The following is a 22,698-nucleotide window of genomic DNA, read 5'->3' on the forward strand; positions in this document are numbered from 1 at the left end:
ATAATTTATAACATACTTTTAGTCGTGATTAAGTCATTAGTCACTTTTCAATTCTCTTAGAGAGCACGCGACCCAAAAATATTATGTGTGATGATTTCTAAAATTAATTAACACTTACAATGCCGACGTGATATTTGCTAACGTGTCAATTTGTCCCATTCTGCGTTGTTGAGTTATGAATACCTTGCATTAATAAACGCCCCCTTATCGAGCGCATCGAATAATAATTTTATAAACATTTAAAGAAAGGAACAACCATAAAAAGGTTCGCTGTACTACTATTTTTGAATTGACAATGATCTTGTTCAACTGAGCTTCTGACACGCTTGTCATGTCACAAGCGCAAACATTGTCATACAGTTATTCTTGATCATGTCTCAATTTTTTTTGTAGGTGTTTGGGCAGTGGAAACGGATGTTGCTGTTAACATTTGTTTTGTTCGTCCCAAAAGCTAAAAAAAGAAGAAACTTCATTAATTAATCTCATCCAAAAAAAAACTTGCTTAACTTAGAATCTTTAATTTGATTTTAACTTAATGAATGCTATTTTTAAATTACTGTAAAGAAAAAAGTATTTTCCCTTTCTTTGTTTTTACAAAACGGTCCCAGACATTTGTTGCCTGAGGCGATAAACGCTCTTATTCTGCTATACAATTTAATGATACCTCGTAAAGTAATACTCTAAAATAGAACAAAGGATTGAACGGTAGCAACTAGCTACTATCGGATACCAAACCCTTTATTTAAAAAATAAAACTTGACAACTAATGGTACCACATTTATGATGACTCATCATACTAGATTAAATGTACAGTGACGTTTGCTGGTGGTGCCACTAAATTGAAAATCATTAGAACGTCTTATAACCAATATAATACCATTTTTAAAAGTGTTTGTACGATAAAAGCTATCAAAATGTTCTAGGAACAGTGTAATTAACACTATGCAAAATTTTGGGTTTGTATAAGGTCATTCATGTACAAGACAACGTAAATCTTCGAAACCCAGCGATTTTAGTCGCTAAGCTGCTTACGCAATACAATTTCATAGAGCTTTGTACAGACTCACGAGTCGGTGACATTTTGTTCTCTTGCCTTTCTCTCATTTTATTCACATTACTTTCGAATACTTATGTTACGGATTAAGTAGGATAATATTATGAATTAATTAATATCTGTATACCTGTGTACCCGATCAATCGCCGACGTCTAGGCGCCGGCGAGTGTATGTCACAACGATCGCTAGGCAGGGCGGTGCCGGGTGGATAAGGAGTGGGCGGACGCGCGTTAACCTTTAATATTGTTATATGAAAATAAAATAACAAATATAAAATCGCAGTACCTTCTTAAATATGATTTGAAATAAAATGGTTATTTATAGCTCTTTTGAAAGATATATTTTTGTATATTATTACAATTACTAAGGCTTTGAACATGAAGAGGAACAAAAACCAAGCTTTAAACAACTACTATTTTGGTTAAATAATCTTAAGTTAATTTTATAAGTAACTTATATCTGACATTGCGTCCAAAGAATTTAATTTAAGCTTCCAGTTGGTTTAGGATACTAAAAACGAATTTCCATTCTTTAATCTTTAAGTCTTTAAAAATTCTTGCACATTCTTTCACTGAGTGACGCATAAGTAACAACTTAACCCTGTGAATGAAGAGTCTAAGTCGTACAGCACCAGCGGACCCGACTGTACATCTTGTACATGGGGTAGCAATCAGAATTAACCGTTCACGAAATAAAAGCATTTCTGGAAATAGCAGTCAGATAAATTAATCAACTTTCAACGATATAGTAATTAATATTTGGTATCAACCATACTAGATTACAAAAAGTATACATCAAATATTTAAAAAGCACAAAGCAAACATCACCCTGTAAATTACCATTTGATTATTTTGTAAGCTATTCGTAGCAATTACTACAATATATAATACTTACATAGTATCTTTGCAATTATATTTATTTCTTTAGCGCACGAGTATTGTAGTTGAATGATATCGCGGACACGGAGCAATGTGATATGATCCGATGATCTTTAAAGATGATAACACGTCTTTATGTTACACGCATCATATATAACTTACAGTTCAAAAGTCACCGCCATGTGACACTAATATTATATACGAATGTTCTACTTCATAACAATCATAAACAGATCACGGATAAGCCAATTTACATGTCCTATCGATTGAATACATTTAGTTTCACCTTCCGTCTTTGTTCTGAATCTTTTGTGCAGAATACACGTGTCTGTTTTTCCACATAAATATTTAGCGAACGTATGCCGTTGATCGAGCTGAATAGATTACATGCTAACTTTTGCTATTGGCTTTAAAAATAGTCTAGAATTGTATAAATTTATTGAATTCTAAAAAACAATGTGAAATCTTTTTGACTGGTAACAATTAGGTAGGTTCAAGTATATAGGGTGTTTGTTACCGATCAAAGGTAACTTTGATACAAAGATATACCTTTTGCCTTTTACCTCGTACTTGTAATCTTCGGCAGACATCCCCAAACATCTTAACAATTCAGAGTCTCTTTCATTATTTCTTAATGAGGGCTATAAGCATGAGAAAAAAAACGTGGAAGTCAAAATGGGTGAAATATCGCGACCTTAAATCAAAGGGAGAAATGATAAGTCTTATATATAAAATTCTCGTGTCACAATTTTCGTTCCCATACTCCTCCGAAACAGCTTGACCGATTCTCATGAAATTTTGTGAGCATATTGAGTAGGTCTTAGAATCGGCCAACATCTATTTTTAATCCCACGCGGACGGAGTCGCTGGCGACAGCTAGTTCTTAATAAAATTGTCACGTGACACAGCGGTTGTTGCCGTGGAACCATGCTTTTCAATAACGCTTATACGACTGATTATATATGAAATATGGATACCAAGAATGTGGATTAAAGTGTTTTTGTCTCCTTTCGGTCTACCAATACCGTAAAATAGGTCATACTAGCTAACGCTCGCGGATCCGCCCGCGCGGTGTTAAAAAAACTTAATCAGTAGCCTATATGTTCCTTCATCCTATGTTCTATATGTATGCCAAATTTCATCGAGATCCGTTCAGCCGTTCTGGAGATACCTTCAAACAAACATCAATCCATTCATCTAAACCAGTGGTTCCCAAAGTTATTTTGTCTACTGCCCACTTTGAGAATAAATATTTCTTTAGCGCCCCCATATTTTCACATATTTAAAAACCACTATAACTTCAAATTAAATTAATTAATTATTGTGGCCTATATTTGTATATTAACGGAGAATTCTAAACGAAACTTTTACTATAACCCGCAACTTGCAGCGCCCACAAGGGGGCGTTATCGCCCACTTTGGGAAAGACTGCATTCGCATATATAATATTAGTAAAATTGGTACATACTGTCAACTAATATACATTGGCTTCTTAATCACGATCTTGCCGCTACTCAGCGAATGTTTTATTATCAGTCAATTGATCATCTTGTACTCAATTTTCATGTTAGTAATGTATTTGAAGTATGCGCCGGTCAATATTCAAATCACAAACTAATTTAAAGTGTATCCGTACTTCTCATACTGTAACATTAAATAAAAAAACAAGTGGAGTGAATAAACTTTTTAATAAATGAATAAGGTAATACAATTTTTTTTTATATATGAAATATAAAAATCGTGCGAGACAAATGTATCGATTTCGATCTGGCTTTCAATTATATTATACAATCGTATCTATGAAGTACATACACCGGCTAAATATTTAGCAAATAATTTGTTGAATAACTCTAGTAAAATATATAACCTTAAATTTAAAGAGAACAAAAGCAAATTTTATCCGATAATAACATTTTCAAGGAAAAATGTAAACTGGCACATTTTAATTTCATTTAAATATTTCGATAAAGAAATTGTTTAAATAGAAACACGATGTATATATTTATTTTTTGCAACATCTCGAACGCCGTCTTTTCTTCCTGGGTGCGGGCACTCTGCAAGTCCTGCATGGTACGCAGTACGGTATATCATCGTCTTCGCATTGTATCTGCTTACAGGCGTGTGTAGCCGGTTTTATTTTCGCGGGCGCTCTAGGAGTTATCAATTCGACCTGATACACAAATAATAAATATCACTCAACCCATATAGATTTTCATCACAATGGCATTTAATTACCCTTTTGTAACCTTAGTTCGACTTTTATTGTCTTATTATATAGACAATTTAAATGTTTAGAATATTAAAGAGCAGACAAAGCGATAATTTCTCCATTTTAAGATTCATGCGAAGCCATATTTAAATTGTTATTATGTTGGATTCCTTTGAAATATTTTCATTTAATTTATATTTTATGGCTCCGGTATCAATAGTAAATAAAATGATTTGAATTAATACAAGTTTCTGAACTTACTCTTAAAGAATAATATAAAATACAACATGAGAAGTCAAAAAGTCTGAAGGGTAAAAAAGTATGGTTGACTTGTCTACAACTGGGAATTGGCAGCTCAAATTAAAGCAGAACCCTCTCCCAGAATCTGTGCGTTGTAACCTTGACGTCGCATTGAGAAAGGTTTTATTTTGTAAATTGTTATTAATTTCATTACATTTTTAACAATTCCAACCTAGCTTTAAACTTGTGCTTGTTGGATTCGAACCTACAACCAAGTGATCGCATATCCGAATCATTTACCACTAGGCTATTCGCGCTTATTGCCATATTTATCGGCTATGCTTAAACGTGTATCGCGGTTTCAATCGTGACGTTTATATGCTTTGTTTGATCCATATCACTGCTACTACTTGATAGAATGGTAATTAAAAGTTTGGTAATAATTGCTTATATTTCATACCTTAATAGTTAATTTATGATTATTATTGTTGGGACGGACCGCGAAACAGTTGCGTTGTGTAGCCATACCACCACACCAAGCAAAAAATTAATCAGAGCAGACGAAACGTCTATAATTACTTTTATAATATTCAAGACGAATTACGAAAAATAAAATGAAAACAAAAGGAATGGCGTCCCAGAGTCCAATATTTAGGGGCGTAGACGAAACATAGTGGTTATTAGTAACATAAAAATTCTATACCTCTATATTTCCAGTTCGGTTGGGTTCATCAGTTTGTTTTCCGATCTGCAGGATGAAAACATCTTTGTCTGGATGGAGCACCTTCTGCGCTTGCACACCTTTGGGAGCATCTTTAGGTGTCACGTTACATACGTTGCAAAGAGTGTCGTGTTTTTCCGCGGTACTGTATACTACCTCAGAATTCATTGCAGTGCGATGAGTGAGCGACTCACAGATATCATCAGGGATCTGTAAAGATATATATATTAACTAAGTATTTTAATGTTGAAGAAATTGTCAAAAATGATTTGATAACAGTTTTTTACTTGAAATAATAAACCAGCCTTTTTTGGATTTATGAGTATAGCTACTAGCTGCAACCCCGTCTGCGCGGATTTAAAAAATAATAACAAACATGTAATCATCTATTATATATAAACTCTAGAATTGAAAATTTAAAAAAAATATCACATAGTATAATAAGATATATTAGAATAGCTGACGCCCGTCCGAGCGGAATTTTAAAAACAAAAAACTTAATTAGTAGCCTACATGTTCTTCCACGCCATGTTCTACATTTATGCCAAATTTCAGCGAGATCCATGCTGCCGTTCTAGAGATACACTTTAAACAAATATCTATCCATCCATCTATATATATACATACACCCAAAATTTCTCATTTATAACATTAGTTAGATATCGATTATCGTGTAAACTCAAATGCTATGTATAGAAATAAAGCTTTTCTTTATATAATTGTGACAAAACATCGTGTTTAGATAAACATGTGTAATGTGAGACGGCCGTAAGTGCTGTTAAGGTAAGGCTTTCAATCAACAGTCTATTCTTTATATTTATACAAAGCTCTCGTATATACTCTGTTAGATTTTCTATTAAGGTAATTATTTTGTTTTGCTTTTGTAAAATCTTATTTTAGATTTATCTTTCAATAACAATGAAAAGGGTTCTTCTGCCTACTCACAAATTAAATATATTACTTAAATGAAATATATTTCATTAAACCTTGCTCCAATGTATTTAAAACATCTCTCAGATCAGACATTTATAGAATGTATATCTGTTCAAAAATAAAATGCCTTTTATTTTATTAAAAATTCCGAAACATTCGTTAGTGTTAGCAAGATAAAAACTAATTGACATTATGTTGAATCATTTTATTCAGAACTAAGTAATGTGACAGTGGGTTACCACTGCCGAAATATCCGTATAAAGACATATATTTTGGTACATATACAAAAATGTATTAAGTATACATTAGATTTTATATGTAATCCTGAGTTCTCGTAATTAAGATATACGACAAAAGCACTCGAAAACGTAGCTTATATGCGTAGATGCGGTACGAGTTATAGCTCTACAAGTGCCTCTACGCTTCTACGACGCCCCTTTTTTACCATGTTGGGGCTGTAGCGGTGCTAAGACATCGTAAATCTAGCTTTGTAATCTGTGCCTGCCACTCTGGGTAATGGGGGTTAGTTGTATTATTTTTGTTGTTTTAATATTAATAATAACAATAATACCTGAATATTAAAAAGATTGGCTGCTCGACCATCGCCCACTGACTGTCCTGGTAATCCACACGTCTCGGAGCAGACCGAACGGTCATCATCACATGTGCAGTGCTGCTGCAGCTTTAACTGGGATGATGTAAGTTTAGGGGGTTTCGTTGTACTTTTAGGCACTCTTATTTTTACCTGAAATATAAATTAAATCGAGCTAAAATTTCAAACCGCAAATTTGTATAACAACTTTTACAATTTTTAAATGTGTTTAACGGTGGAGAACGATTTTTGGATAATATTAAGCAACAGTAAGTTAATGGTTAAGTACACGGATTACCGATCACGCGGTCTGCCCGTAGGTTGAAGGGCGGGATTCGAACCCACGTTTCACCGACCTGCTAGTGTAGTACAAATTTTATCGTGAATCTCATCAGAGAACGTTAATTAGATTTTTTAGTATTTGTTATTTAATTTTATTAAAGTAATTGCAATTAAAGTCGATGCAAAATTATTGAGCTCGTTTGAAGTAATTGTCTATTTCCAATTGCGGCTTAACAAGTAGACAGCCTTGGCAATGGAAAAAGAATTTGCGACTACAAGCTATCCAATAGACTGTCTATTGATATAAACTGTACAAAGAAAAATAAATTCATGTCAAATAAAAACACACGTTTGTATAAAAATGTAAATAGTACTAATACGTATATATAATCAACTATGTATTTATTTTTAAATTTTTAATGATCACATTTCACATAAAAAGTTTTTAATTTTCATGTGCGTCATCAACTTAATCAAATTTCAAACGGGAAAAATCGATTGCCTGGGATGGTCGACTGACAGATACGTTTTATTTTCATAGATTGTATTTCAAAAGCCCATATCATTAGAAGGAATAACGAAACCTCGAAAAGTATAAATAATCAGGATGATTGGAAGCTCAAATAATTGTGTCACGTGTTCGAGTACACGTGACCGTTTGATGAAATAAGTAGGGGCATAAAAAAATAAAGCATCGATAGCATGTTGCTTAAAGGTGCGGACAAGAAACTGGAGATGTGGGATGTGGATTAGAATTTTCTCGTGAAAAAATATTAAGCTGAAACTAATTTCGTACACTAATTAATTAATTATTGTACACAAAAAAGGCTTTTTTAAAGTATAAATTTTTTTTATAATAACTATTATCTATAAATAAAGGTATTATAGAATAGAATATAAATTTGGAAAAATATCATGAAAAAAGTGTACAGACAAACATTAAGGTTATTCAGGTTGTTATATACACGTCATGTCTCATTATATCCCCCCTCCCCTTGTCATACTTGGTGACTTTTCCAAACCCTTCCTCTCTCTCCTGCCTCACGTGTTCAACGGTCGATTCGGATTCGAATACGCGACTTTAAGCAGGGCACACCTTAAAATTAAATTATCGAAAGTTTATTTTCAATTCATTAATTTTAACATATAATTAGATGTGAAAATGAAAAAAGTTATGGACCGTGAGGGAATGGTCTGTATCCACCCACTAATAAATCTATAATATTCTATAAATCTCAGATTGCTCGAACAAATGTAATTTTCCATGTTAAAATCGAGTGGGCGCAAGTAAAGAAATAGGGTAAGAAATTGCGACAACATTTCTATTGTTAGAAAGGGTGAACCTGCGTACTGGTGCGCTCGTATTTTATGCTCGCCTCCCTTGGCGGACGCAGTGTAACGTCTTAATTATGTGGTAACGGTCTTGTGCTACAAGTGTCTAGGGGTGTTAGTCGACTGGTGCTCATCTTGCTTCGTGGCTGCTGGCGGCGCCTAGGCGCTGAAGATTGTTTTGAATTGTTGTACAATGTAAGTATTCTATTTTATAAAAATATTTTTACTAACTTTTGGACTGTTTTATTTGTAAAATATAATTAGTGAACTTTTGTTGCAATTTTGCATTGTAACTTTAAAATGCAACATTTATTATACAGCGCCTATCAAAATAATTTAGCAATTCATCGTGTTTAAATATTATGCGTTCGGTTTTAACTTTTTGGATTCCAAAGTGTGAAGTTTATGAATTATTTCTGCTAGAAAACTTATAAAATAGTCCAAATAAGTTAGTGAAAAATGATTTGTGATTTTTAACCTTACCAAATTTTAGTTAGGAAATAAATAACGAGACGTACGATTTGTCTTTCGTTCTTTGATTTTAAGTTATTTTGGTACTACAACATTTATCCTCGGCGGTGCTGTTTTTTCACTAGTTTGATGTCCAACTTAATACTGGATAACTCAAATAAAATTATTTTAATTCGTTACTTTTTATGGATTTAAATAAAATAATATATGCTAATCCAATATAATATAACTACTTATCTAAATCGTATTTCCGGAATATAGTTTAGATTTTAATTAGTAAAACATTATTAGGCTTTCAATCCTATAATGAAGTACAAAGATGGTTAAAAATTTAGACTCGTTCTCTTGGCTATGCCATTCCCTAGCTATTTTTTTCATATTATTAATTTGTCTTGAAAATCTTTTTTTTTATTTTTGTTGAAGATTTATTTATTTATTAATAAGCCTTTAGTTTACCTTAATTTTAGTGCTTTACTTTGGGTTCAAATTAGTAAGTAACGGTCGACCGCGAATTCGTCAGAGCAGAGTTAAAAAAAAGTAGCCTATAATATGCTCGCGTGCATCTGCTGCCTTCCCGTCCAAGTCCCGGCATAATCTGTCCAGCTATTCTGGAGATTACACAGAGACATACAGACAAAAAAAATGGTTTTTCTATCAATTACATACATACTCTCAATTTTTATCAATATGTATAGAGTGTAGATTAGTTCCGTACTTTACATTAATACATTTAGATCGGAATTGTCCGGGTAGATATAATATATGGATATTATTTAACATAAAAAAGAAGCATCACGATTGTGAGAAGGTAAATTCATGATTTATTACTTGAGAGATTACATCCCAACTCTTAGTTTAAAAAAAAGTAATGTATGCTGTTTTTAATTGTACTGTGAAGTATAGGTTATGAAATAAATTTTAAAACGTACTTCATTTCCATTGAATATAGCACCAATTTCTTCGTAGGGTTTTCGAATTTTTTTAGCTTCTTTAGGTTTTTCCATTCCGAACACAATTCTTTAAATAAATATTAGTACTATAATTGTACATGTAATTTTAATAAAACGATACACGACACTATAATTTTACAATGAAATATTTTTGATTATTTTGACATTAACTTTACAGAATAAATATCAAAATATTTTATTCTTCCAGGTTAAGTGACAAACATCTTCATGACAACTTGTTGATTTGATATGTTTTATCAAAACGACAAAAAAGCTTTTCATATCCGTTCTCGTAATTAAAAATGGCCACGGGTTTTCTATTTTTATACATAATCAGATGAAATACAATATTATAACTAAGTATGTACTTTTATGATTACCACCGCGGAAACAGCTGAACAAAAAAAATTGGCTTCGCATTCGCTTTGAAAAAAATATTAAATGTTAAATGTATCGGGAATTGGTTATAGAAACCCACGCTTTAATTAGGTTTTCTCTGCCCAAAGCCGCAATAAGTTTTTTCTTTAAAACCTATGGAGGTACTCGTATATATGTTTGTGATGTTGACATTGAAAATTAATCAAACAACGTAATGCCGGCTTATTTGTTTCAATTGGGATAAAAAAATGGCTACGCGAAACAAACCTTAAAGGTCGACTGTCTGAATCGATTTTATTAATACTTAATGTGCAATTTCGCAGTGCAGAAATACAATTGTAAAATAAAACTCGTAGGAGGATAAGATTTATGTTTAAATAGTTATAAAGTTTACTGTAGGGGTAAATTAGGTGTTTTTAAAACATAAAACTATTTTAATACTTAGTAGAATTTGTCTAGTAGCTATCATGGCTCAGTGTTTCCGTACAAGTATTACTTGAGGGCCTTAAAGTGAAGAGTGAACAGGCACTAATATAGATATTAAATTAGCGCGTTCCGACTTCCTGCTCCTCTCAGAGTCCAACACAACGGATGTAAAGTTTATTATCGTTAGTTTATTATATAAAGTATCAATTTTCTTTTTCTACCCGATGGTGCAATGGTTAAAATCAATTGACGTTACATTCGCCACGACGCGACGAGATGTCCTTGTCGACCAATTTCACCAACTGCAATCAGTCACAATGTAGGGTATAAAGTGGTCTCAACATCCGATTTACAATCAGTACAGAATCATAATCGTAACATCAATCATCAAGTTTTACAAGTCGACCACGATGAGAATACTGGTCGTGCTCGCCCTACAGGGGTGCTTGCTAACTGTCTGTACTGGACATGAGTCTGATCAGCAAGAAGGTGACCTAGCCGTCGCAGCAACTGGCCATAAGCATGGCCATCATCATGAGGAAGGCGGTGGAAAGGAACACCACGGCCACCATCATCATGAACATGGCCATAAGGAAACAAAGGGGCACAAAGGACATCACCATCACCATAAAGGTGAACATGGCGATCATCACAAGCATCATCATGCGGGACATCATCACGAGCATGGCGGTGGGCATAAGAAACACTGGGATGAAGATGAACATCATGGTCACCATCATGAGCACGGACATCATCATAAGGGAGGAAAACATCATCACAAGAAACATCACGACAAAGGCGAAGAAACCGAAGGATATCACAAGAAGTATCATAAAGACGAATTCCACAAGGACCATCACTTCTACGACGACCATCACAAGGGAGGCAAGCATCACAAGCACGGACATCATCACGGACACCACGGCGAACATGGCGGACATCACAAGAAAGGTGGCCATCATCACTCCGGCCATCACGAGCACCACCACGGCAAAGGCGGACATCACGACAAGCACCATCATGATGAAGATCATAAAGGCCACAAGGGTCACTCAGGGCATGAGGAACATCATCATCATCATGACGACCACGGCAAGAAGGGTGGACACGAGGGCCACAAGCATTGGGGATTCCATCACGGAAAGCACTGATTTAGTTAACTGTAAGATAATTATTATTGCATTTTTGTTATACTTTAAACAGTTGCGCTTTGGTTTATAAAATTTTGATATATACATTGAAAAAGTTGTTTTCATCAATACCTTTATTTTACAAGTTGCCGCCGTTACTTGTAACGGAAATAAATCATCAAGTTAAACATATTTTTCTTCGAAGCAAGTGAAAAAATAATGTACTTAAGTACTTAGACTGCTAAATATTTAGCCGAGTCAAGTAATACACAATTTAAACGAGACCGTTTAAAGTGTCGTCATATCTTTCTGATACAGAAACATTATTGAAAAAACAGCAACATCATTGCTTCAGATATTTGCAATCGAACAAATCTATTGTTATCTAACTTTCCAAGATGTTAAACATTCATGATCGAATTTACTTATATTTTATTCAAACTCTTGCGAAATTGTTTAGTTAGTTGTATAGGTAAAAAATTGCTTGTTGCGAAAGCCATATCATTTGATTAAAAAAATGTTATTGTACTTTTTGACCATTGCTTTTACAATAATGCTGGAATATAAAAAAATATTTACTGAAATTATTCTTCTATATTATTGTTTATATCTTATAATTATTTCCAGCTAGACCGATGTTTTTATTTTCGTTATTTTTTTGCAAATCACTAAGAAGTTCATAATCACACCTTACCTAATTACGTTTTATTTTATTTTGGTACTTTTTCTAACTCTGTTTGCGAAATTAAAGCTGAGCGTTTGAAGTAGTTTAATATTCAATCTTTTTTAAGCGGTTAAGGCTAAGCGCATACTTAATCTATCTCAAGTCAACTGAAATTATAGATCTTTCTGGAAATGTAACTATCCGCGTCTGCATTGTAATTATAGTAACCAGGCACTCAATTCCAACATATCAGATTCTATTGACTTTTTTTAGTCTTTTTTAACCTTAATAAAAATCTTGTGTTCAAAATACGAAACTCCGAAACTACTAAACCAATGTCGATAATATTTTGTAACTGTAATTTTTTAAACGCTGGTATCGCTAGTACGAGGAAAGACTGATTCTCTTGCCGTAAGTTTCCCATTGGGTCGATCCATTGGTAGACCGCTCGGCCCAAAGGGACCCTGTGTTTTCACTCCAGAACACCTGTAGATAACATACTGTCGTCTCCATATTTATTTACACATTTAGTATAACAAATTGTTTAGGCAATAGAAAACTATAGTTAGTGTTCATAGATGTAGCGAGTCGCTAAAAAACTGCAGTCTCATGTAAATGTGTATCGCTTTACCTGAAGTGCGCACATCCTGTTGCATAACAAATCTCTTTTTTATTGGTCACGTTGTTCTCCATAAATAAACCATGACCTACGCCAATGCTTGCTTTAAATTTTCAGCTCTAGTGATGTACCACTTCGTCCAAACAACATATACTGCACCTATTTACAAAATATTAGAGCTATCTAAAGATGATATAATTAGGACTGTTTGGTAGTTTAAGCTCTGATTTAAATTACAAGTTAAAATATATAATTATATTAATGATATTTTAGTAATTATTGGAAGGAATGAACGTATTTTACACAGAGTTAATGTGGGGAAGAAATGCTTAAAGCAATCATTAAAAATAAAATATTCTTTGATTGGATTATGGTTGAATTTTCCACTAATGTGCGAACACTAAGTATGTAATTATATTAAATAGGCATTTTTCAATTAAGAAATCAACGTGTATACAAAACTTTAAAAGTTTTACAATAATCTGATAAATGTATTAGAACTTAGAGAACAATTTGAATTTTATTTCAATAAATCGAATGAGATTGTATTCCCATCCCTTTGTTTTTCCCGTCGGGACCGGGCACGTTATTGAACATTTATTTTCTTATTGCGACGTGTCATTGTCAGGTCAAGGTGCCCTTGCCTATGCACGTCGCATTATAACTCAGGTGACTGCTTTCAAGATACAAATTTATTCAGGAATAACAAGTGAGAAAAAATTATAACATTTCAGGTAAACAAGTTGCTTTTTGTATCTAGACAACGTCGCGATTCTTTTTAGTTTAGTACACAATTTCTTTGTTTCAAATTGTTTCTTAATTTTATATCGAAGTAAATATAAGTTTTTTTTTAAATCATCATCAAAGCAATTATCTTTTATATCGAGAATATTCTCGTGTCCGCTTCGCTGTGCATATGTCTACGCATAATTAATTCGACAAGAGCTTTCTTCTAACATGCGCAAAAGATTCATAATATATGCAGATGACTACATGCAAGTTATTAATACAAAGTTTATTCAGTCGTGTAATGTCGCAGGGGCTATGCGTCATACGTGACAAAAGTAATTGTATCAGAAAAGATGTTCACAGTATCGTAGATTACTGAAAGTACTTACTTTACTAATAGTCATTGTCCATTATAAAGAAATTAAGTGCTGTAAAGTATGGTTTACAACAGTAATTGGGTGGCCCCACTCTTACAACTATAACTACAAATAAAATATTTTGTAAGATTATTTAACATTTTTTAATATATTTTAAGTTGATTTTTTTTCGGAAATTTTTTGTCTCTAGTTATAGGTCATACGTATTTCATAGCCATATGCTGCATCTATGATTAAAGGAACATGCATTGAAATTATGATATTTGTGATTTTTTGATATTTTATTTAGTTTTCTATATTGTTTGTGTGATATATGAAACAAATTTTTACTTAATTCTCTAAACCCAATAGGTATATGATAAGCGTTAATGGTTTAAAATGTAGTTTCCTAATAGTTTATTTCTTTCTCTTGTTTGTTTTCATACAACCACATGGTTCGCACTCAGGGTCGCACTGAGTTTCCCGCGTTTCAATTCGGCAGGGCGCTTTTTTTTGACTTCCTTTAGGGGTCACCAATTCAAGTTCCAATTTACAACGCCGGTCACCGTTTGCTCCAACTTTAGCTACCTAGAAATATATACGTATATTTTTTAGATTTACATAATTGTTTTCCATTTTATTTTAGTATCTGCGCATTGTTAAGACGATTTAGTACGCCCTTGTAGTAAAAAACTATTAAAGTCGGGAATACGAAACGGTCTCTGTTTCTTAGCAATTATAAGAATTAGGTGCCTAAAGCACCTTAGAAGTACAAACAATACGTAAATGTGAAATGTTAGGTATATCAAAATATTTTAAAAGACCTTCAAAACAAAAACATCCTTTCTGGGATGTAGTACAGCTTGTGCCTGCCCTGGCGGAGGAACATTCACTGGCACCAAGTCACATAACCAAGGGCAAGGCTTTTTTTCAAACTTGATCTTTCCCTTCATTTGAGTTCCCTTCGCATCCTTCAGCTCGGGTTTGGCTGCCATTAATGCTTATATTTACAGTACTGACGATTTAGAAAATTTATTGTCAAACACATTTGTCAAATCATGAAGCAAAGGGAACCATGGAACCAATGCATGACACTTTATACTCTTTATAAGTTTACAAAGATTAAGAACAGAAGATATAAAACTTAAAATTTGTCTATTGTTATGGTTTCATAGAATATTTTCTGTTCATAATAACTTACTGATAGCCATATGGAAGCCATATTGTTTTTTTTTATTATCTGTTGTCGTTATCTCACTGTATGTGTGGTCAGCGCAATAATTCCCTGCCCCAAATCGATCTCTCTCATTCTTCCTTGTCCTTTCATACATCAATTTCCAATTACTCTTCACTTCTTTATCAATTGATATTTAATATGAATTTTATCCCTAGACCAAAGTACAGCTACAATAGATTTTTTGGTTTTTTAGGTTATTATTTACCTACTAAACCAAAATTTATACAAAGTTATTGTAATAAACACTCAAATCTATCTCGCACATTAAAACAAAAATAGAGCTATCATTGTTTTTATTGACTTTAAAGTTAATGAGATTTTTTAAATTTCAGTTTCTGTTATTATTATTAACAAAATTCAAATTATATTCAGTTAGGTGATCTGTATTTAATGATTATTCTTCGCATTTAATAGAACAGTCGCTTCTGCAGGTCATCAAAGGTTTGCATGGTGTTAATGAGCAAATTCTACGCGGGTAGCAGGCTACTACATTACAGCATCTAACGCAAGGCATCAATATACTTTGGCAGCGCAGTACTGGGCAGACTTTGGTCTTGTTAAGACATGGTGAAATACGTTTAGGGTGTGCTTTAATTCGGGGGTGACTTCGGGCACGCTTTGGACGCTTACGACCTACGGGACACGGTCGTAAACAGGGGGAACTGCATGGAGACCTGCAAGGATTTTTGCATAGAGGCGAAGGTGGACATGGGCTTACACATGGAGATGGATCTGGTGAGCAGGTTATTACTGGTAGACAAGTCGGAATGGAGCGACACGACTTTCCGCAACACGATGTCCTACAACATCTCTTGCAAGGTAATCCTGGGCATATCGGAACAGGTGTTGGACTGCAAGGACGTTTGTAAATTTTATTGGTACGTTTCGGTCTACACGATGATGGTTTACAAGATACAATTTTATATTTTGACTGTCGGCACGATGATGGTTTGTGCTGTGATCCGAGACAAGATGGTGTCCGGCACGGTGGAGGTGTCCATTCTAACATCAATTCATTTCTCGCCAGCGGTGCGCCAGTCATTTTACGAATCACCAATTCGAATACCCCGCGGCGTGGATTGTTTACTGTAGATACTTTTACTGGACCTTGTTCTTCTTGTGTTGTAGCAGCAATACAACTAGGACCTTGACACGGATCTTTCCCATGTACAGGGCATGGCTGCGTTGGTGCTATTTTGATGTGAGATACAGTAGCCATCATTTCACCCTTTACAGTACCGAGTGCTGGACACGGTTTTAGGCAATTCGATTTAATTGTAACTGATTTCGGACCTGTGGCTGAATTATTTTCTTTAACTTTATTTGTTTGCATCGATACGCAGCTTTTAGAAGCACAGGCTTGTGTCGAAACAGCTGTCGGCGTGCACTTATGTTGACCTTTTTTCACTGAATCTTGACTTCCCATCCCCTTATTTAATTTAACTCCATCTTTTTTCTTACCAAAGAAATATATGCTTTGGTTTCGGAAATGACTTGGAACAGCATTTTTGTCGTTAAGGTATAATAAATTCGTACTGGAACGTTTATCGCTGTTATTTGAGCAGTTAATTGTAGGAATTATTTTGCTGCTGTTGAATTGTAGGCACTTATTAATGGAACCTGTAGCTTGCGTCCCAGTAGTTTGTTGACGAGAGTAATCTTCAAACAAAGTCATATAGACCGTCGTTTCTTTTTTTCCGAATAAAACATTCTCTTTCTCATTGAGCATGTTAGAATTTTTAGCAGTCAAGTGTATGGTTTGGTTTTGTGAGTTCCAGAAATAGTCAACGGTTTTAGCAAAAGAAACACTTCTATTTTTTGATCTTATTGCGCTCACAGTACAGATGGAACTATTCGAAAATAAATCAGCTGTACCTGTATTTGATTTTTTCATTTCCTCCGTGATACTTGTATCCGTCAGCCATTGGGAACTTTCACTATTCGATGTGTCTTCACATTTTTGATCCGTCTTCATACTATTTTTATACAAGTTTAGAACTGCTAGTTCTATTTTGCTTCGAAGATTACGGTTATCTATCCCTATGTTTTCTTCACCATACGGCTCATGCAGCGAAGTACCTGAGACGAGATTTTAATTTACGGTGAATGTTTCCCTTTCATGGTATCTTATTATCGTATTATTCCTATAAAACTTAATTTTATAGAATCAAATATTTAATAAGATATTTTAATTCATGAGCGGAGAAAAGCAGAAAATTGTTTTTGAACTGAGTGTTTATTTTGCATTTTTACATAATAACATATTAATTTATTGTAAATTATTAAGAACTAAATTTATGGATAGAAATGAGTGTTACATTAAAGAAGCAAGAACAATTATTAGTATTATATACCATAGACGTAAATCTAGAGTTACAGAGTGTTGTTACAATCAAAAACATCAGTAACATTTTAAAATCTTTTTATTGTATGCACGGATACACAAGTAAACGATACATAAATTGTCTAAGTACACCTAGTGTTACAACATCCAGGACATGTGCGCGGGACGCACTGGGTGGTGCGAGTATCGTTCACAGGTATTACAGTTTCCTGATTTACTATAGGTGTTACAAATTGATATTCTAATTTTGATTTACGTCCCGGCATTTCTACAATTTTGGCGACACGCATCTTAATCACTTGGCTAGGGAAATCGTAGACAACTCCATGGTAATCTGGTGAAGTTTGAGGTACTAATTGTCCTGGTTCTTCCCTAGCGATATCCCCGACACCATCTGATGTGAAGTTGAAGTGAGCTCGTTGTTTGTGTCCCGTGCTGCAGGAATCCATTGGCAATTGGAAAACTATCTTGTTACCCGGAGGGCAGCAATCTGCACAATTTAATAACTGACAATGTTACAGTAATAGAGGCACAAAGACGATAACAGACAGACAACCAGATTTAAATAACCTAAAATATTCAATTAAAACAAATTGCTTTCAGTTAATAACAGTAATACATTTTAGAATACTTTCTAAGTTTGCTTCTTTTTTCCTTTAGTCTTTTTTAATCGACCTATACAACAGTCGCAGTCTGGATCGGATTGTATTCGAGCATTTGCTTTCAATACTGGTGGTTTTTTGTCGAGTCCTTTGGGTGTTACTAGTTCAAACTCCAGTTTGCATTTCCTGTCTCCTAAATTAGCTGTTTTGGCCACTTTTAAAACAAATGTGTTCTTATTTTGGCTTGTTAATACGTTTGGTTGTTTGGTATCACCACGTGCTAATGCAGCCTGGCCATGTTTAGAGGCCTGGACACAACCTTCAGTAGTACAAGTAAATTGTGTATTAGCGGGTTGAGCCCCGTTACAACATATCGCTTCACTAGGCATAGTTAAACTGATCTGATTCTTTCCACATGGAGCTTGGCATGGACCTTCATTTTTATTTTCAGTATACGGGCTTTGCATTGAGCAATGTGTCTGACTTATCTTCTTTATAATAGCAGAGGTAGCGGGCACTTTAATTTTTAGTTCATTACCACCCAAATTAGTTCCGATTTCTTCAAATTGTTTACTGCGACCTGGTCACCAAGAAATTTTAACTAAGGCAACTAGGAGTACACTTTAGATAGTTGCATAAAGATATTTCACACGAAGCTAAGGAAAATTAAGCGCATTTCTTCAAGTTTACAAAAATGTGGTCTTACCTTTAGGTACGTGTAAACAATATTGGTCGGTGTTTCTACAAATCATTTTTTGCTTTGCTGGTTCTTTTGGCCCGGTACAGAAGCAAGGGTCGTCAGGTTCTTCACACGGCATACTATTGAACGGGTCCCGCGCTGTAACATATTGTTTTTTTAATAATACGTTAAATGCTTTTTCAAAGTTATTTATTTATTTATTACTAAAATCATTACCTGGTGGACATACACCGCCGGTTGCCGCCCCGCTTACAGTACAAGAAGGTCCACTTCCACCTCCTAGATATCTTTTAGTTCCGCAAACACAAGGATCTTGAGCGGACTGATATTCTCTTTGAGGCAGACATGAACGATCTACTGAAGCTGATGCTCCACTTGATTTAGCGTTTGTTGCACCTGTGCCTTGGAACTTTGTCACAATTAATTTCCCAAAACAAGATATCCGTAAAAACATAATGATTTCTCCTGCTTCACCCTGATCTTTGCTGACTATCTTAAACGAGTCCTTCAAAGCTTGGTAACTAACGTTATTGGGATCTTCTAGATATTTATTACGAGATTCAACAAATTCTTTGGTCATATCAATGACACATTCTCCTATTACAACTTTAGAAGGTAAACAACCGCAAGGCAGAGATTGAAAAACTGATACATTAATCGGAAATTTAGACATTGCTTTACTGATTTGATCTTCTTTAAGAGAGAACAGACATGATTTTCCGCTGTTGAAAGTTTTCACAAAGGGTCCGTCACTTCTCGCCACATTAGTCCCTGTCTCATCATCGCAAATTTCGAGAGTCTCCACCGATGGGCACTCGATGCTTACACAAGTTCTAAAATCCTTATCGGTGAAACATGGAACTTTTGATAATACAATTTTGTCTATCAACACCTCAAGGAGGAAGAGGCTATCGTCTTTTTGTGCCATCTTATATAGGGGATGGGAAGTTTATTATAATTATTTTTTTAAGATTTTACAAGCATACTTAAAATTTTGATAGAAATAGTTTTTAACAAAAGAAGAATTGACGCAAGGTTGACGCTAGTTTTTTTGACGCAATTTTTTTTTACGAAGTCAAAGCATATAGAAACTTTCTGGCCCCGGTGAGAGTGGCGTTGATATCGCGTTTACTTCTATCAGAAAATACAAATACATAAAAATCTCAGATTAGGTGTCCGATAAAATAATAATCAGGATACCTTGAATTGTATGTCAGACAAAAGCATTCATTTTTTCTAAACTCGTAGTGAAAGTCATACTCACAACTGAAGATTACTCGAAAATTATATTGAAGCAAAATGGAAGAAGATCGCACGCCATTTTACTGGTAGCAATATTCTATTCACGTGTACTTAGATAAGTTTGTATAATAGCAAATACGATAGTAGCAGCACTTTTCTTCAAGGAATAATTCCATAAATATAATTTAGTAGCAAAACAAATATAGAGCTACTTTTATAATGAGTTTATTATGTTAGAGTTCATAACAGATTTATTGACAAAAAATTAGTAAAATAGGACTGATTACTGTAACAATTGATTCATTTTGAAAATCTTCGTAGAATTCCTTCAAATTTTCTGGTTGGGTATTTTCTATAGTACCAGTTGCAAGCTTCGTGTTTGAACGGTCTACCGACTCTGAAAAGTATGCAAAGTTAATTCAATCGAACTTAAAGTAATTTGCCAACTTTTACAATCTTTTAGTCAAGGGTTTCAATACTTCTTATTTTCGTTATTGTTTTGTTAAGAGCAAAGGATGCCATACAAAATACGTACAAAATAACGTTTATGACAGAAACCCTTTTTGTCGTTAGCAAATCACTCTGCCGAAGTTTCATCCTAATCTTTCACATCTTATTTTCTTGAAAAAAAAAATTTTTCCTATATCAATTATAGTGGCCGTGGTATTTCGTATTAGTAAGTTATTGATTAAGACCGTACTCATCCATTAATTCTCGAATTGTTTCGGGAGGTAACTTGGTGTTTAGGTTTGGGTATTGTCTCCATCTGCCTAAAGATGTATCGTCGTTGTCAACGCCAGATTGTGTTCTTTTTGTTTCACCACCCTTGCAGTCCCGACAATATGCGGCGATCGGTTTCTGTATGTAATTATTAAAATAAAACATAGTAACACAATCGAATTATTAATACGAACCATTTGTATACCAAACCTAAAAAAAAATAGAATCAAGCTCGAAACAATTATGCAAAATGCACCTAAAAGACGGAAGAGGGAAGTATGAATACACTTTGACTTTGGTCAAAGCGCGCCTTTGATATATCCTGGCTCTCAAAGGTCAATACTATTAAAGTATCCACTAAGTTCGTATAAAAAATGGTAGATTTTATTAACCGCGTCTTGATCACTTGATTTCAAGCCGTCACAAGCGTGGAGGCGCCGATACTTCACGCAATCGAGATCATAACTGTAAGCACGAGGAAAAACGTCCTGATGATCTGTAATAAAAACAATATAATGCAAACTATCACATCTAGGTTCCAGACTAAGTTTAGAATGGAATACTTTGTCTAAGTCTTGGTCGTAAAATAATAACTAACCTTCGCCCGCGAGACCTTCCGCGAGGAAATATCAATGATTAAGATTAAAACTACCCTAACTCCCAATTTGGATCAAATTACAGATGCTTTGATAATTGGTTCAGTAGTATCAGAGTTTATCGAGAACATAAATCGTGATACAGATGCTTTTAGTTTAGTTCGGTTTCGGCTTAGCGTTTGCATTCGTGTACATTTGGAGCAGGAGCAGTTTATGCAGCGATTTAAACTGATTGATGCTTGAGGTTCAAGAATTGTTAAAAACGTACGTGGTTTGATCCTTTCGGTCATCATTTCGTAATTGTAATAGGCATCGTGGAGTGTGTAAGCATTCGCACCTGGCTTATCAACCCAAAAAGCTTTATCCTTCTGCAGCATTTTATCGATTACTATATTCGATAAATCGTCAATATAAGGCCTGTTAAAAATATTGAGGTGAAATTACCATTATTAATATTTGATTCACAAAAAGTCTGTTACAATAAATATGATTAACAACAGAATACGTGTATTTATAACAGAAACTGAGTAATATATTGTTATAACAACTTCGGTGCCACTTCATCGAGCTCTCTTGTCAGCGGCCGAAGATACATTCCTACGGTTCTTTGTGTAAGGCATGGTGGTCTCTGCGGAGTCAAACTTTCGTCTGTGCGAACCGTTAAGGAAATTCCGCTAAGATCATATCTGCAACGGTAACAGTGTCTTGAATATACTTAAAAATGGTCCGGGACATGCGGTGTTAGAAAAGGATTAGTATCCATTACACTCTACAGATTACACATTTCATATTATATCTCACTAGTTGAAGTTCTTTAAAGTAGTGAGAAGAAAGTTTTCAAAACAGACGTATTAATCTTTACCAACGGTTAAAAGACGTGAACGTGACAGATTTGAATCCAGCTTACTTGTCCGGATGATATCCACTAAATTTGTGAACATTGCTAGGAGGCTCGCTTGGATGAGTATTCTCCATGTCAATAGATTTATATTCATAAAAATTATAAATAATCTGAGAATAAAAAATTTAAGAAGGCATGTTTATTACAATTTTGAATTTCGCTATTTTTCTAAACATTTGGTTTATATGAGTCATGACAATTTAATTTCCGTATGAATATTTAATAAGTACCTAAACTATACCAATAAATAAACGAGATTTTGAAGGGACAAAAATATTTTGAGTTTAACGAATGTAATCACAACAGTTTGACAATGATCCAATGTTACCATGTGAGTTGAGACAACATAAGAAAATATAAGTTATCGATCAAGGAGGTTATAAGTGTCCAA

General features: G+C 34.2%; 5 protein-coding genes and 1 long non-coding RNA gene across 7 annotated transcripts; 1 reads left to right on the forward strand and 5 right to left on the reverse strand.

Annotated features, from left to right (window-relative positions):
- Nucleotides 1-391: 391 nt before the first annotated feature.
- Nucleotides 392-2,022, reverse strand: LOC106113725 (uncharacterized). The gene is made up of 3 exons (XR_001227675.1): nt 1,950-2,022; nt 1,182-1,290; nt 392-451 (listed from the first exon to the last, which is right to left on the reverse strand). It is a non-coding gene; the product is annotated as an uncharacterized LOC106113725 (long non-coding RNA).
- A 1,848-nt stretch (nt 2,023-3,870) lies between these two features.
- On the reverse strand, nt 3,871-9,802 carry LOC106113693 (uncharacterized). The gene is made up of 4 exons (XM_013306551.1): nt 9,643-9,802; nt 6,608-6,781; nt 5,086-5,313; nt 3,871-4,103 (listed from the first exon to the last, which is right to left on the reverse strand). Exons 1-4 carry the CDS (start codon nt 9,715-9,717, stop codon nt 3,936-3,938), a joined length of 645 nt encoding a protein of 214 aa, XP_013162005.1. The 5' UTR covers nt 9,718-9,802; the 3' UTR covers nt 3,871-3,935.
- A 1,041-nt stretch (nt 9,803-10,843) lies between these two features.
- LOC106113690 (histidine-rich glycoprotein) lies at nt 10,844-11,670 on the forward strand. The gene has a single exon (XM_013306549.1). It carries the CDS (start codon nt 10,878-10,880, stop codon nt 11,616-11,618), a length of 741 nt encoding a protein of 246 aa, XP_013162003.1. The 5' UTR covers nt 10,844-10,877; the 3' UTR covers nt 11,619-11,670.
- A 2,485-nt stretch (nt 11,671-14,155) lies between these two features.
- Nucleotides 14,156-15,045, reverse strand: LOC106113699 (uncharacterized). Its single transcript, XM_013306558.1, has 2 exons — nt 14,790-15,045; nt 14,156-14,553 (listed from the first exon to the last, which is right to left on the reverse strand). The coding sequence occupies exons 1-2, from the start codon at nt 14,958-14,960 to the stop codon at nt 14,383-14,385; spliced, it is 342 nt and encodes a 113-aa protein (XP_013162012.1). The 5' UTR covers nt 14,961-15,045; the 3' UTR covers nt 14,156-14,382.
- A 452-nt stretch (nt 15,046-15,497) lies between these two features.
- On the reverse strand, nt 15,498-19,862 carry LOC106113902 (uncharacterized). Of its 2 annotated transcripts, none has more exons than XM_013306959.1 (3): nt 19,065-19,862; nt 18,855-18,986; nt 15,498-17,281 (listed from the first exon to the last, which is right to left on the reverse strand). In XM_013306959.1, exons 1-3 carry the CDS (start codon nt 19,774-19,776, stop codon nt 15,597-15,599), a joined length of 2,529 nt encoding a protein of 842 aa, XP_013162413.1. In that variant the 5' UTR covers nt 19,777-19,862; the 3' UTR covers nt 15,498-15,596. The 2 variants fall into 2 exon arrangements, with proteins under 2 accessions (XP_013162413.1, XP_013162414.1); XM_013306960.1 differs by lacking the exon at nt 15,498-17,281 and adding an exon at nt 17,951-18,728.
- Nucleotides 19,863-20,299: 437 nt separating this feature from the next.
- Nucleotides 20,300-22,462, reverse strand: LOC106113694 (uncharacterized). The gene is made up of 6 exons (XM_013306552.1): nt 22,314-22,462; nt 21,955-22,092; nt 21,675-21,823; nt 21,203-21,306; nt 20,791-20,948; nt 20,300-20,487 (listed from the first exon to the last, which is right to left on the reverse strand). The coding sequence occupies exons 1-6, from the start codon at nt 22,379-22,381 to the stop codon at nt 20,391-20,393; spliced, it is 714 nt and encodes a 237-aa protein (XP_013162006.1). The 5' UTR covers nt 22,382-22,462; the 3' UTR covers nt 20,300-20,390.
- Nucleotides 22,463-22,698: the final 236 nt, after the last annotated feature.

The sequence above is a fragment of the Papilio xuthus genome, unplaced genomic scaffold, assembly GCF_000836235.2.
Source record: "Papilio xuthus unplaced genomic scaffold, Pxut_1.1 DF828177.1, whole genome shotgun sequence".
Taxonomy (NCBI): Eukaryota; Metazoa; Arthropoda; class Insecta; order Lepidoptera; family Papilionidae; genus Papilio; species Papilio xuthus.